Source organism: Durio zibethinus, chromosome 1 (assembly GCF_047325235.1).
Source record: "Durio zibethinus cultivar Kanyao isolate XHJ-2024 chromosome 1, ASM4732523v1, whole genome shotgun sequence".
NCBI lineage: Eukaryota > Viridiplantae > Streptophyta > Magnoliopsida > Malvales > Malvaceae > Durio > Durio zibethinus.
In genome coordinates this window covers 26,281,216-26,297,654 of record NC_143162.1, presented here as the reverse complement: position 1 = coordinate 26,297,654, position 16,439 = coordinate 26,281,216, and the positions used below count along the sequence as shown (strand labels likewise).

The following is a 16,439-nucleotide window of genomic DNA, read 5'->3' as shown; positions in this document are numbered from 1 at the left end:
TCATAATCAGCTTTGGATCACAATTATGTAAAGCACATGATGACACTTATTGAGATGAAGAGTTAATTAATTCATCTCCAGCATCCTTACCATAAATTGTTTATGAATATGAGGAGGCCGCTACCCTTCTTAGTTTCTAATTAATAGAAGATGTTAAACAAGTTAGATTGTATAATTGAGAATCCAAAGCCAATTTAGCAAATTCAAAACTATATATAGTAGCCCTCACTGGCAAAGTGACACCAAGCTGAATCTCTGCAAGATAGCCCATAAATAAAATTAGATTGATTCTTTCACCCCTTTGACCCTTTGATTGCAAAGTTAAGCATAGAACATATAACTTTATTCGGTTGGTTTATGCACTCACGTTTAAAATATGACATCTAATAAATTTACAGATCAAATTTCAACATCTATAACTTTTTTTCTAATCATCTAATTGTGACCTCTTTTGTATAAAAAAACCAAAAAAAAAAAAAGTATATAATGTCTAATGGTTAAATATGAAAAATTAAAAAAGAAAGGGACTTTTCATGAGCATTCATTCCACTATAAAATGCTGAATTACAAACATCAACTTGGAGAATATTTTTCCTAACCAATATAGAAGGTTTGGCTATATATTTTCGTAAATGCTCATAAGCTATTTACATATTTCACATGATCTCACCCCCATAATAAATATATGACCATGTACAAAATAATACAACATTCTCATGAACGGAAAAATTTTACCAACCATATATCATCACTTTCCAATTGCAAATAAATTCATGTTGAAATTTGATCCAACAGCTCAACAACTTCGCTCATGGCTGGCCTTTCTTTGGATAGCTCATCAGTACACATACATGCAATTCCAAAATACTGCTTAACCTCGTCTTTAGTCAACCCTTCCTTCGGAATCTTTTGATATACCATTTCCATTTGTCGATTTTGGGCCACCATTTGTCTAGCCCATTCCACTAGTCCTACGTCTTTCCCCTCGAACCTCATGGGCCAATTCGGCCGGTTTTGCGTGGCAATCTCAATCATCAATATTCCGAAACTATAAACATCCGCCATAAACGTTGCCGCTGTGTTCCCTTCCCGGTACTCCGGTGGCATGTAACCCATTGTCCCCGCTACTTGCGTGGACACGTGTGAATGGGCCTCTTGCACTTGCCGAGCAAGCCCGAAATCAGCAATATGGGGCTCGAAATCTTTATCCAACAAAACATTGCTGGCCTTAATATCTCTATGGATAATGGGCGTATCAAGCCCATGTAAATAAGCCAGCCCATTAGCTATCCCACTAACAATCTTCTTCCTCGTATCCCAAGATAACGGTAACCGGCCACCCGAGTTTTCGTGGTCCTCGTCATACAACCATTGGTCCAAACTCCCTCTCTCAATGAACTCATAAATCAAAACCCGATCAAGACCCGACGAGCAAAACCCCAGAATCTTAACGATGTTTTCGTGACGAAGCTTACCTAGGGTTTCCATCTCAGCTCGAAACTCTCGGAGGCCCTGAAAAGCATTCGGGTCGAGCTTTTTAATAGCGACGGTGACTCGGTTGGACATAGTAGCTTTGTAAACATAGCCGAAACTGCCGTCGCCGATGATGAGGTCGGATGAGAAGTTCTTGGTAGCGGCGGCGAGTTCCGCCATGTCGAGACGGTTGAGAGATGGATCGAAGGCGGCGCTGTCGCATGTGGAGAAGTCGGGTGGGTTAGGGGCAGGTCGGGTTCGGGTTACGGATAGGGTTTGAGGAGGGTTTGGACGGGTGGGTTTTTTGGTTGATTTGCAGAGTAAGATAATGAAAGATAAGATTAAGGATACTAAAAAGAAGCTTAAAATTGCTGCAACGACTGCTTGAATACTTCCGTCCATTGAAGAAAAAAACCCCAAAAAAAAATTTAAATTAAATGAGAAAAAGAAGAATAGAGGAGGGAGGAGCAGCCATGAGAGAGAGAGAAGGAAGCAAGTGGGAAAGGGGGAGGCTTTGTTTTTCAATGATGGGAGGGGGAGGGGGAAAGATCAATGGTAGCGAAGTCGTGCAAAGGACGAGTCAAAGGAAGAGAGAGAATGCTACACTGCGGGTGATCTTAGAAGAAGAAAATGGGTACCAAAAAAATGGCAAGACTTGAAAATCTGCGTAACCCAATTCTTCACTTTGATCATTGATATTATAAACATTTTATTAAATTAACTTTTTTATAAAATTACACTTGAGAACTTCTTCAATAAAAATTTGTAGAAAATATTTTTATTTTAATTACTAATACATTTAAAATAAAACAAAGTCGAAATTAAAAAAAAAAATTGACAACAAAAAATCAAAGTAGGACAGAATTTATGGACAGAGAAAATAATTGTTACCAACAGAAATTTTACCCTGGGAAATCATTTTTGGATTTATTGAATTGTCTATTGCAAAAGTATGAATTCATATTTACTATGTTTTAAGAAAAAAAAATTCAAGTTTATGGACTATGTTATATATAATATGTACAATTTTTAATATTTACAAAGATAGTTAATATTTGAATAAACTTTAAAATGATAATTTTTATTTTATTTTAATTTTGCACCAATGTAACGAAGTTTGAGGGTAATGATCCTTTTTGTTACTAATAACAAAAAGAATAATTTGAGATGTTCATTATTTTTTTGTCATGTAGCTTATCCTGTCAATTTTGTTCTAAATTTTTATATTGACGAAAAATTATTGGATAAATTCAAATATATTATCTAATATTTATAAGTAAGTCAATTAATTTATAAATAAAATATTACAATCAAATCAATAATTATATAGCATGTAAGGAAGTACAAAGTTTTAGAACAAGAGTGGTGGGACGAAACTTTAATATACATTAAAATTTATTTATAATTAAAATTTTAATGAATTTAAATTCAAAGAAAAATGAAAATTAATTAAAAAAAAACAATAATATGAACAAATTTTGATCCTAAATTTGTTTGGAAGTATATAGGTCAAACTATGATGAAAGTAGTTAATTTTTTCATTACCTTTTATTTGATTTTTTCATTACCTTTTATTTGTAGTTAACATTTTCTGTCGAGGAGAGAATCTATTAGATAAAGTTCAACAATCCTTTTGTTGTTTAATAATAATAATAATAATAATAATAATTTATGAAGAATTTATTAATTATTAACATTTAACAAAAATTTCTTCTAAGATCTCAAGCATTTTGACTTTTGAGCAATAAATATAACAAAAACTTCTTCGGGTATTATCTATTACTTCCACCATTTCAAATTGTTTAAATATTATTAACTTCTATAGAAGTTGAGAAAAAATTTTTAAATATAATGCATTTAATATTAAATTTTAAATTTTTTATAAAATTAAATTTTATGATTTTTAATATCAAAAAATAAAAAATCATAAAAAATATTTTCAAATATAAAAAATACAAATTTTAAATATTAAAAAAATATAATTTTAAAACATCCAAAAAATTTTGAGATAAAGGGGAGTAAGTTTTTAAATTGAATGTTTATGTAAAACTTAATAATATAAAAAGAATAGGAGGAATTTCGAAGAAGGTTGATGCATAATAATAAAATAATAATTGAATAATAATGATTATCAAAATATAATTGAATAATAATAATAAAGTCCAATTAATTTCTAAAAAAGTTATTGTCACCTATGAAAGTCTTTATATTTGCAAATCCGATGGTCGAAGTCAATTTTGATTACATAGATAGGTCACAAAAAACAAAAAAGCAGGTGAATTACGTATAAGAAGAAGGGGATGAGAGAAAGAGAGAATACAAATTAAACAAAAGTAGGGTAAGAGATAGATATCCAGATTGATATTTTTTACAAGTCATAGTATATAATTTACAAACTAATCATTTTGTCCTATATATTTATGAGTTTAGTAAATATTTTACAATATTTATAAAGTTAGGTAAAAATGTATTACAGAAAATATATATTTTTTATCCTTATATGATTTTAGTTGATTATTTGGTCGGATGACAGGCTAACTGTTTGGTAGTTTAGCTGATTTATTAGCAGCAAATGTTGACTTTTTATTTTTTTATCTATCTCGAATATTCGTTCGATTTATAAATTCTTCATTTTTTGGATTAAAAGAAGCTAATAAAGCTATCTTTAATTTGTTCCATTATTTTTATCCTTTTGTATATTAGAGTAGTAAAGGAAGTGGGTAATTAAGGTCTTTCATTCTAGAAGGGTTTTCTAAAAGTTCGACTGCTTGAGGCTTTGGTTCTGAATTATTTTCGTCATAAAATTTTTCACAAAAATCCTTTTACCATTTGTTGTAGTCATAATATATGGAACTAATAATTCTTTTGCTTTTTTAATCATGGTCAGTCTAGCTGGGAAATCATATAAACTTACTCTACCAAATTGTGAAAGAGCAAGTTTTCAATTTTATTCATTTCCATTTGGTGCTAATAAATTTGGTTTATAAAGAATTTTTTTTACCTCCCAGATTTGATAGAGCTGAAAAAAATTTTTCTTTTCAAAAAGTCCCATTAAACTAGTTATTTTAATATATACATAAGAAAAATATTCATCATTTTTGACAAAATAAAAAAAATTTTGATTTGATAAAGCTAGAAAAATGCCTTATCAAATGAAAAGATAAATTTTGAAAAGTAATTATACCTACAAAACCCAATTTGGTACTGATTATATTATAAGGATCATGATCTAATCGAAATTTAATTTTAAGAAATCCCCTTGAAATTCCATGATTTTTTAGATAAATAAAAAGAAAATATTTCTGAAATTTTTTATGAAGTAGATAATCCACTTTATCTTTTATTGAATATTTAATTCTATTAAAAAGTTCATTGGATAAGACTTTGTTAGTCTTTTTATATAAATGAAAATTTCAAATTTTTAAAAGAGAAGAAGAAATTGTTTGTTCTTCCATAAGAAAATCACAAATATTTAAGAGATTGTTTATCTCCTTAAAGCAGTATTCTTTTTCATTAAGTTAAAAAATTTATGGTTCCTTACAGTCTCTTAAAGTTAAGCTTTTTAAAATAAAATTTTGAAAAATTTGAAATCTATTAACTTGTTTAGTTAATCCTTTCGCAAGCTTAGTCATATTTTTTCTAAAAGCTTATCTACTACCTTGAAGTTGGGCTTTCCAAACTTCATTTATGAGATTATATAACTTAGAGAGTAATCCTAGATTATAAAAATCTTTAATTTCTAGAAAATTTTTATTGTGGTTTCAACAAATTTTTTATTTTCTGAACAATTTCAGAGTGTGACATTAGAGTCCATTGATTTGGATCATGAAAAAATTGAGATAACCTATAAGGTTCCATTACTTATTGTGATGGAATTTTTAGTATTTCCATGTATGGTTGTGCATAACAGAAATATCCTAGATTAGGATATGGAACTAATGATTGTGTAAGGGACTGAAATCTTAATCCTTGGTTAGGATTAACATGGTTAAAAGAAGAACCTTGTTTGGGTTGCTTCTTTTTAATAGTATTCCATTCACCAATTTATTCTAGAGGTTTTTTACCTCGACCCATTATGCTTGCTTAAAAAATCAACAAGAACATTGTTAGTTCCTTTAATAAATTCAATAGAAAATTTATATTGATATCAAAAGTTATACCTTCTAATCCTTTTAGTATTAGTTTCTAACTTTTTATTTTTAAAAAATTTTTAACTGCTTGATTATTAGTTCTAATAATAAAGTTTTCAAGTACTAAATAAATATGAAATCTAGTTACAACATTTTTTTATGACAAATAACTCTTTTTCAAATATAATATATTTTAATTTATTTGGTTTAAACTTCCCTAAATTATAATCACAAATTAATTTTTGATTATTTACCTTAGATCTAAATACACATCCCAATGTCGGTTTGATACAATTGTTTCAAGAATAAATAATTATCCTAGTTTAGGAAAATATACTTTAAGTATAAATTTAAGATTTTATTTTATTTGTTCAATAATGTCATAATCATCTTTAATCCAAGAAAAAGGTATATCGTTCTTTAGTTTTTCTTGTAAAACTTTTTCTTCTTTAGAGAGATTTTTAATGGACTGTCTTCCAAAATTAATAAGATCTAGAAAACTTTGAAATTGTTTTTTATCTTTCAGTTGTTTTGGAAATTCTTTGACTTTTACTATAATGTGATCTTGTAAAGTAAGAACTTTTAAAGATAAATTTAAGCCTAAGAACTCTATATTAGTTTTTTCAAGTGCTATCTTTTTAGGGCTTAATAATATACTATGTTTTATAAATTTTTGAGCTATGAGATTTAGGTGTTTCCTATGCTTATTTAATCTTTTAGAAAATATAAGTATATCATCAATAAATGCTACAAAAAATCTTTATATTTTCCAAAGATTGTATCCATCCATCTTTGAAAAATCTGTGGAGCATTGCAAAGTCCAAAGGGCATGACTTTCCATTAATAATGGCCTTTTGGTGTAATGAAAGCAGTCAAGGTTTTGATTTTTCGATTAGCATTATTTGTCAAAATCCTTATTTATAATCAAATTTACTAAAATATTTAGCATTTTTTACAAAGTTTATTAATACATCTTTTCTAGGAATAAAATAACCATCAAATACTAAGTTTTTGTTAAACCGTTTATAGTTGATTGCCATTTGAGCTTTACCTCCTTTTTACTTAACTTAATTTTTTATCATAAATGCTGGGCCTGAATGTTGACTAGTAGTGGGTTCTATAAGTCCTTTTTGTAAAAGCTTATTGATTTGTATATCAAATTTGTCTATATCTTGTTTGGTATAGATCAATGGTTTTACTCTAATTATTTTATTTGAATCAAGAATTTTTAACTAAAAATCGAAGACTTCTAAACCATAATTTTAATGGTTCTTCACTAAAGTTTTCTTTTAAGATTTTATATAACAAATGTATTTTATTGATTGATTTAACTTCAATTTGCTTAGTTTCAGGTCGAAAACTAGAATCACCTATATGTTTATGAGTTTTTAATAATACTATTTCTATAGATTTTTTTTATCTATAGTAAATACAATATTGTTGGGATTTAAACAAAAAGATAAATAATTGTATATAAAATTATTTCCTAGTAATATGTCGCCATACATAAAAGGAAAACATAAAATTTTGAAATTATGAATTTTTTATTCATAAAATAAATAGAAACATATTTTGCTTTATATCCTATTATAGTTTTTTTTCCAACGATTCCTATTTTTGCTATAGGATGTTCATTGGCTCCCATTTTTCTAATGGTAAAACATTATTTGTACAACTACATATGGTAGTTCCAATATCTATTAAAACATTTAAAAAGTATGGTTTATAATGGTTAAATTTAAATTCTACTTCTATATAATTGTAATACCTTTTTGGTTGATTTTTTGAAAATATAATTACTTCATTGTTACCAATTTTATATTAGTTGATTCTAATATCATCTCCTTTAGTATTTCTAGAAGAAATTGAATTTAAAACATAATTTACTAAGTCATAAACTGAATTATCTTGATTTTGACTATTTGTATCTCCTCAAAAAATAGGAATATTTATATTTTTTTGTACCTATGATTGAGATTGAAAAAGAAAAGATTGCCTATGTGAAATAAATGATTGTTCACTATCAATACTTTCGGTATTTTCAATATCTCTATTTGAGAATGAAAGTATAGAAAAGGGTGGTGGTAGAATTATATTGTTACTAGAACTACTTTCTCCATGATTTTTAAAATATAAGCTATTTCTTGATGCAAAGAATTATATAGGTTTCATTTTTTTATTAGAAAGAGCAAGTTCTATAATACCTTATAATAGCCATACCAGTTGGTACTGACGCATCTCTAAGATTCATTAATCTTGGTTTAATTTATGAATCAAAAGGTTTGGGTTCAAATATTTCTATAATATTAGAACCTATTTTTTTAATAGATGTGAAAGTATGATTAATAAATTTATTAATGTTTGTTTAGTTTATAAACAGATCATGAGCCACATTTCAAATTTTTGACTTTTTTTTTCATTATTTTAAGTCTAAGACAATCTTCTATTAATGAGTCATTAATAGAAATAAAATAATTTGGTTTTACTTTAAACCCTTTTGATACAAGATTTGATTGTATTCCTTCTATTAGTACTTTAATTGGATTTTCAAATCTTTTATCTACTAATATTGCTATTATTGGTATATTATTACCAACTTTAAATAATACTTTTATAGTTATCATAATTATTCCTAAATGTATATATCTAACTTCAGAATATTTTTATTTAATTCTCTTGATTTTTTCTTTAGTGAATAAAGGGATATCTACAGATGCTTGATTAGAATCAGTAGCTATAATATTACCATTAAATATTTTTATGTCTTTGCGTCTACGGTTTGAATTTTGAAAAGACTGACCATTTATAGATTTCATCTTTCTTTAATGATTATAATTTTTCTAACTGCTCATTTGAAATAGTAACATCTTGTGCTAAGATATGGCTTAATTTTATCTTTCGCTGTTCTTCAATAGGTATATCTTTAGTTTCAAACAAAGTTGATTATTAGCTTCTAATATAGAATTATTACTAGGACTGCTATTTTGATTAAACATAAAAATATACTCATCATCAGAATCAGAATCTGTTTTAGAAATTAATTCATAAATAATTTCTTCTTCGAAAATTTCTTTTCCAAAACAAAATTTTAAATCTCATTCTTCTTGAGTTTTAATAATGTTTTTAGCACTTTTTCCTTTATCAGGATATTGAGATACAATATGACCTTCTTCATCACAAATAAAACATTTATATTTAGATTTTTTTTTTAGTTTTTCTTCCAACCAATTTTTCTTTTTGTCAAATTTATGCTTTTTAGGCTTCCATTTGATCAGTTTATATCTTCTTTTCTTTTTGTATTTCTTAGAATAGGTTTTAGATTAAGATTTACATCCAAATTCCAATTCATTTTCTAATATTTTTTTGCATTGTTTATCACATAATCTACTTTTTTTAGAAGCAAAATAAACTCTATTTCCTATAGAATCTAAATAATCTTTATTTTCTACTATAGGGTTTTGAAGTTTCAAATATTTGAAATATTGTTAATTACAGATTTTATCCTATGGTGATGGTAATTTATGAAAATATTGTTCTTTCTAAAATTTTGAATGTGATTAATCCAATTTTTGGTATTAATCACTATAAGAAAATGGGTAATTACTAATTAGTTGTAATTTTTTAGCAATGTTTATTGAAAAATGCAACTAAGTTACATGTTTTTAAAAAATTAGTGACGTTTACTTTCAAAATGTCATTAATCAGTAAAAAATTAACAGCATTTGTTAGCTCAAACACTACAAAAAATATCAAAAATTAATTTAATTGAAAATTTTTTTTGAAAAACAAAAAACACCATTTGGATCAAATTTAATGGCTTTTATTTTAATAAACGCCGCTATTTAGCATTATTTAGCAATTTTTTTATAAACACTGCTAATGTAGCAGCGTTTAGGAAAAAAAAGCCGCAAATGAAATTTTCAAAATTGATTAAATTGAAAATCTTTTTTTGGAAGAATGAAATGAATCATTTTGCTGGAATTTAGTGGTGTTTATAGTTGGAAAAGCCTCTCTTTGACATCATTTAGCGGCGTTTGTGTTCCCCAAATTCAATAGCAAAATTAGGCCCCTTCGCAGATTTTCCTCTCTTTCATTTCCCCCCTTTTTCTCCCCCTAGGTTGTTTTCATTTTCACTTTCATATCCATTTCCTTTTGACTTTCGTTTCTCTTTGATTTACAGATTGGAGACCTTTCTTCATATTTTCCTTTCCTTTTCTTTTTCAAACAAAGCCCATTTAAACTCTAAACCCATTTGAAAAGAAACCCATTTCCTTTCCCGTCCTTTTTTTTTTTTAGGTTTGTGGATTTTAAGCAGATCACCACTTGTTTTGAATCTTTTTTCGTTAAGCAAGGCTTAAATTCCAAGCTTGCTCACATTCTAATCGGGTATGTCATTTTCTTTCATATTTGTTAAATTAAGCTCTGTAGATGTGTATTGTGGGAGGTATAATACCTAATCATAGAAACTGTTGTATGAAGTTGATTTTTTCCTTTTTTTTTTAATCCTTGGAAATAAAACAATCAATTTGTGTTTAACCAGTCATATATTTATAGAAAATTTCTCTCAATGCTTTCTTGTGCATGATTCAGTAGTTTTCTGAGGCAGGAAATGAAATCTTAATAACTGCACTAGAATTATATATGATTAATATATAATTCTCAAAAACTCTCAATAGATATGACTATAGTAGTATCAATTATTTCGTGTTTTAAAATAATTATTGTTTCCCCATATACCATCGTGTGTATATATGATTAGAATCCAATGAACAGAATCCAAGTTGGATATGACTTTAAATTTTAAATAGAAAAAAATAGTGGTAACTCTTATATTAAAAAGTGTAGTTTATGCCTGGCTAATATTTACCCTATCATTGCATTCTTTTTTAATCTATAACCATAATATTTAAATAGAATTTAATTTAAATATTTCAATTAAATAAATTTGATATTAAAAAAAAACTATGATTCTATGGATCAGAACTCTTGTAATTGTTTAACTCTAACTACTCATCATGTATGGTAAGTCAAGATGGAAAATGAACGGAGTCAGGACAGATTTTCTGCTCAATTCAAACTTGGCCCAACTTTGGTTTTATTTTTTATTCAATTTCCATCGAACAAAAATAAGATTCAGAAGCAAAACAAATCTATTTGAGCAAAAGAAAAAAAAATTTCACTGAAGAAGCCTAAATGTACTGGCAAATGCACAACAAAGAATATAGTTTTGTTTTGCTCTAAACAACCACACTTGATCCACCCGACAAGCACCTAGTTAGTTATCAATCAATGTCATAGCCCTTACACTAATTTCTCTTATACCTACAAAAAGAGGAATGGGTAGAGATAAAAATCTAAAATTTCCTATGCACTTACCTACATTCTATCAGGTTTCTCTGTTAATGATGTAATGTTATATCTGTCCACATTGGCTATTAGTACCTTAATCATATAAGGTAGATAATTACATTTCATAATATGCAATGTCAAATAAAAGGAAAAAAAAAAAAAAACAATGCAAATTCAACACTATTCTTTGATAATAAGAATTATTACAGTAGATACACTAGACTTGTAGTTTTTTCAAATTTGCGTTAAACATCATTGATTTCATCGTTGTAAGGCATAGGAACATTATGCCTTTCTTTTATTATTATTTTTTTTAAAATTCTATATGTTATTATTCAAGTTTTTAGGCAACAAATTTTTTGAATCATAACCCAGTCAATAGCATAAAAGATCTCAGGGCTATCAATGGTCCAAGCGAGCAAGGCCAGTAATATTGATTTTGCAGGACATGCAAAATTGGGTTCCTTAGGCCTGACCCTGTGTGTGAGAAAATGAAACATAAGAAAAGTAACAAGAAATTAGATGTTGGTTTTTTTTTTTATGTTCTTCCACTTTTTTTGACGAAAACTATATTATAAAGAGTAGAATTTAGATCTTTCAATTTTAAATAGAATTTAACACAAGTTTATTAGTTTGAAAAATAGACAATACATCCTAAACTTTTCAATTTCACATGACAAGTAGATACTTTACGTAGACTTTGTTGTTACCTAAAATTTTCTCATCTCATCTTGGCATTTGTTTTGTTTGTTTTTTTTTCAGATTATGGTGTTCGATGAAACGATTTAATCTTGCTTGAAAGGATTTGTTGTGAATGAAAATCATTAATAACAAAAAATAAAGACTTTTGGGAAAGAGAATAAAGGTATTAATCTTAATAGTTTCCAAATTTCATACTTGGTTAGTTTAAATATATACTTTCTTTTAAAGATTCGGGAAAAATCTTTTTGTTTCCATTTCATTTTGTGTCATGTTTCATGCATGATATAGATGCGTTAGCTCATTTCTTTATATCTTGTAGAATATACAAAAAATTAAATAACTTGATTGGCTTTATCGACTTGTTATTATTTTTGGTTTTAAGGTTAGTCTAATTAAGTTTCTTGGAGTTCGTTTTCATATAATTAATTATATACTTTGGTCTGATAATGTAGCAAGTACTAAATGGATAAGAGTTAGATATAAAAGTCAAGATTAACTCAAGAATACCGAGATGGAGTACAAATTTTTCTTAATTTTGTATTTGAAAATGCAAGTGAAGATAATATGAAATTATGCCCATGTTTGGATGTGCTAATATCGATTGGCAAATCCATGAAGATGCTTTGGAACATTTAGTTTGTATTAGATTTCTGTCGGGATATGTTAATTGGTATTTTCATGGAAAGTTTATATTATCAAGTTTATTGACTAGAGTTCCTTCAACTTCAAGGGCTTCCCAACACCAATATAATCTTATTAGACAAGATGACATGGAAGGCATGTTGCGGGATACTTTCAACATTCATAACCAGCATTTCCATAATCTATCTCCCCAAAATCAAGGATTTAATGAGTCAAATATTGAAATGAATGATTTTGGTGAGCAAAGGATCAGTGTAGGTGACCAACTACCTAGTGATGAAACATCAAAGTTTTGTAGGTTGCTTGAAGATATGAATGAAGAACTTTTGAGGGATCTAAGCATTCAATGTTGTTTTTCTGTGTGCATCTTTTTTCACTTGAAATGCTTATGTGGTGGACAAAAAAATCTTTGGCTTTATTATTGGAGTTTATGAAAAAAAAAGTTTCCTTTAACAAAAATCTCTGAATCTTGTAAGGATTCAAAAAAGATGATTAACGAGTTAGGTCTTGGATATGAGAAATTCATAGTTATTCCAATGATTGCATATTGTATTGGGGTGATAGAAAAGATAAAAATCTTGCCATGTGTGTTGTAATTCTCATTGGTTGGACATAAATCCCGAAAAACACTTGAATGAGGATGATGATGAAGTTCACGTAAAAAAGAAGCTTGTAAATATTTTACAATATTTTTCATTAATACCGAGACTTCTACAACTCTTTATATCTTTTAAAACTATAGAGCCTTTTATCTAAAATATTTATAGTGAATTTATCTAGTTGGAGTACCAAAGGTTGTTATGCTTGTCTAGGTTGTGCTGTGCAGTCATGTTCAAAATGGTTACATAATGGTAAGAAGTTTAGTTATATGGCATATCATTGATGATTAGATCATAATCATCGATTTAGATTCGAAAAAAAATATCTTTGATGGAAATGAAGAGTTAAGGAAAATGCCCTTACCAATTATTGGGTTTGATATCTTGTTAAAGTAAAAAGATATCAATTTCACTTATGAAAAAATGACTCAATCAAGGAAAATAGTAAATGAGATCTTTGAATGTGTCTAACCTCCTATTTCTCAAGTTGGTGATGTTGGTGTTCAAAGTGATGAGGAGAAAGATGAAGAAGATAATCCCAATGAATCTGAGTTGTGAAAAAAAAGAAGTATCTTTTTTGAGTTACTTTATTAGGAATATAATTTATTACATTATAATTTTGATGTGATGCACATAGAGAAAAATGTTTGCGAAAATTTTATTAGGACAATTTTCAATGTAAATAATGACTTAAAAAGTCGATTTGACCTAGTTAACGTGGGGATTCGTCCTGACCTTCGTCTGAAGTTGTTTCCTAATGGCAAATCTCGATTGCCTCTTTTTTGTTTTGGGATGTCTAAAAACGAGAAAGATGTGTTTTGCAAGGTGTTGAAAAATGTGATAGTCCCATATGGTTTTATGTCAAATACATCGAGAAGTGTAAATTTGAAGGAGTGAAAACTTTCTTCATTAAAGTAACATGATTACCACATCTTGATGCAAGACTTACCTCTCATTGCTTTACGTTCATCAATGTCAAAACAATTCATTTCAATGGTAATTGAATTGAGTTACATATTTAAAGCTTTTTGTTAGAAAGCTCTAAAATGTAGAAGAGCTTGTCAAACTTCAAGATTGATCTGTGATTATTTTATACCATTTAAAGAAGATTTTTCCTTCAAAGTTCTTTACTATTATGATGCATTTGGTTATTTACCTTCCATATGAAGCAAAAGTTGGTGGACCAATTTATTATTGATGAATATATCCTATTGAAAGATATTATTTGTTCATAGCTTGATTATGTTGTTAGTGTTTATGATACCATTCTAGTTAAAAAAGTATATAACAAATGTTTTATGCCTTAGGTTTTTACGGAGGTTAAAGTCTTATTATCGCAACAAACGCTATCTGAAAGGTTTTGTTGCTAAAGGATATTTAGTAGAAGAGTGTATGACATTTTGTTCTTGATAGTTAGAAGATGTTGAACGAGATTTAATAGATGATTAAGAAATCTTGGTATGCAACAAACTAACTTGGCTTACATTTATTTTTGTGAAAGTTTTGGACAACCAATAGACAAAGCTGAAGTGGTGAAATTGGATGATAAATGTTAGGCATAAGCATATCGATATGTTTTTTTCCATCATGATTAAATTGAATTGTTTCGTACGTAAATTTTCATGCGAGGAAATCATTCATTCTATTAAGTATATTTTATAAACTTTGCTTTTTATTGTTAATATGTTATTTTGATGCATGTAGTGAGTATAGAAACAATTTAAGAGCTCGTGCTCATTATCGACAATCAAATCCTTAAGAGCTTGATAACTTGTTCACAAAAAGTTTTCATGAATGGTTAGGAAAAACTATAAGTAATATCATATTTCTCATTTTGAAAATTTTACATAGAATGCTTAGGGTATAAATAAAGTTAATAACATATATTTTATTTCACCTTTATATGTTTGGAGTGGAAAGCTTGTTAGTGAAGAAGTGAAGTGTCTTTCACAAGGCCTGAATAGGATTATGAAACAATACAAAGGTTTCATCATCAATGGATTTAGATTTCACACTAAATCTCATGAGAGATTTAGAAGAACACAAAATTCAAGAGTTGTTACTTCTTCAACTACTAGCTATGCTAGTGCTAGGGACACAAACTCTTTGGAGGCAAATATTGACTATTATGGCATGATTAATGACATTAGTGAGTTAGATTATTATGGCAAGTGGAAGGTTATCTTATTTCAATGTGATTGGGTGAATGTGAATCATGCGAGGGGTATTAAGATAGATCAATTTGGATTTGCAATCATGAATTTTCCTTGATTAATTCACACTGAACATTAACTCATCGATGAACCTTATATTTTTTTCCTCCTAAGCCAAACAAGTTTTCTATTCTAAAGACTCCAAAGAATTGAGTTAGTTTGTTATTCTTTGTAACACACCTAGGGACTTAATTGATATAGGGCCAAATACCAGAGATGATGTTGATCATGAAATTGAATGTTTTTCTTTTCCTAAACAAAACATGGATGGAAATATCTCCAGTACTTCTATTCAGTGGGCCCACGAAGATGTTGATAAAGATATCTATGAACCATGATGGATTATCTATATTTTGTAATTAGAATGTTCAACACATAATGTAATAAATACTTTTATGTAATTTATGTGGCATTTGCTTTTGTATATTTATTGTGTTGTAAATCATACATAATCTTTTAATTTAATCAAATCAATATGTTCTTTATATATCATTGGTTATGATTTCTTAGCTTTTCAATATCTATATATTTTCTTTAGATATGTTCTTTATATATAGTTATATTTTCAATGTCCTAACTTTGCAACTTTTAATTAATTCTCTTTTATGATGCAACTAAGTTACAATGCTGAAGAATAGATTTAAAGGAGTATATATTAGAGATATTAGTTCAGAACCATCTGCGGCACTTGTTGATCTTGGCCATAGACTAAATCCTTTTGAGGGGAATGTGCCCCTTGTTGGTTTTAACTCGATCACTTTTAACGCTTCAACTGATACTGGATTTGGCTATATGGGAGGTCCAGGAATAGATAGTATCTTGCCAATTGATTTTGCTTTTAATTTGAATACAGGTATTGTAAACCTTATATTTAGATTTCAATTATAATCATTAAAGTATTTATAATTTACTAATTAACTTTTTATTTTTTCAAGTTAATAACAATGGTTAATAGAGGTTCAGAGGTAGGACAACTTTGAGGGAATTGTGTATACTACCTCCGAATAAGTGTATTGTAGTGTTTGGAAACTCTGATAGGCAACAAATTGGTAAAGAGTGTCAACTGTTTATTGGATTTCTAGGAATGGTTGCTTGCAATGGAATGAAATTACCTATTCATTACTAAACATGGCATAAAGTCCAACAGAAGTTAAGAATGATGCTTTAAACTTTATTGAGGTATTAGTATAATTAATTATATATAAAAAATATTAATTATTTTAAAGTTAATTTATTAATTGTAACTTTTTCTTTTTGTATTGTTACAATCAAATTTTTACTTGAAATACCTACTTCATTTGTGTTTAAGTTATTGGGAACAAATTAGAAAA

At 27.9% G+C, this 16,439-nt stretch overlaps 1 protein-coding gene and 1 long non-coding RNA gene across 2 annotated transcripts; one reads left to right on the top strand and one right to left on the bottom strand.

The window, feature by feature from the left end:
* Nucleotides 1-511: 511 nt before the first annotated feature.
* LOC111311179 (leucine-rich repeat receptor protein kinase EMS1-like) lies at nt 512-2,125 on the bottom strand. Its single transcript, XM_022910555.2, has one exon. The coding sequence runs from the start codon at nt 1,873-1,875 to the stop codon at nt 772-774; it is 1,104 nt and encodes a 367-aa protein (XP_022766290.1). The 5' UTR covers nt 1,876-2,125; the 3' UTR covers nt 512-771.
* A 7,358-nt stretch (nt 2,126-9,483) lies between these two features.
* LOC149520500 (uncharacterized) lies at nt 9,484-15,569 on the top strand. Its single transcript, XR_016343509.1, has 3 exons — nt 9,484-9,989; nt 11,715-11,817; nt 12,385-15,569. It is a non-coding gene; the product is annotated as an uncharacterized LOC149520500 (long non-coding RNA).
* The last annotated feature ends 870 nt before the right edge of the window (nt 15,570-16,439 follow it).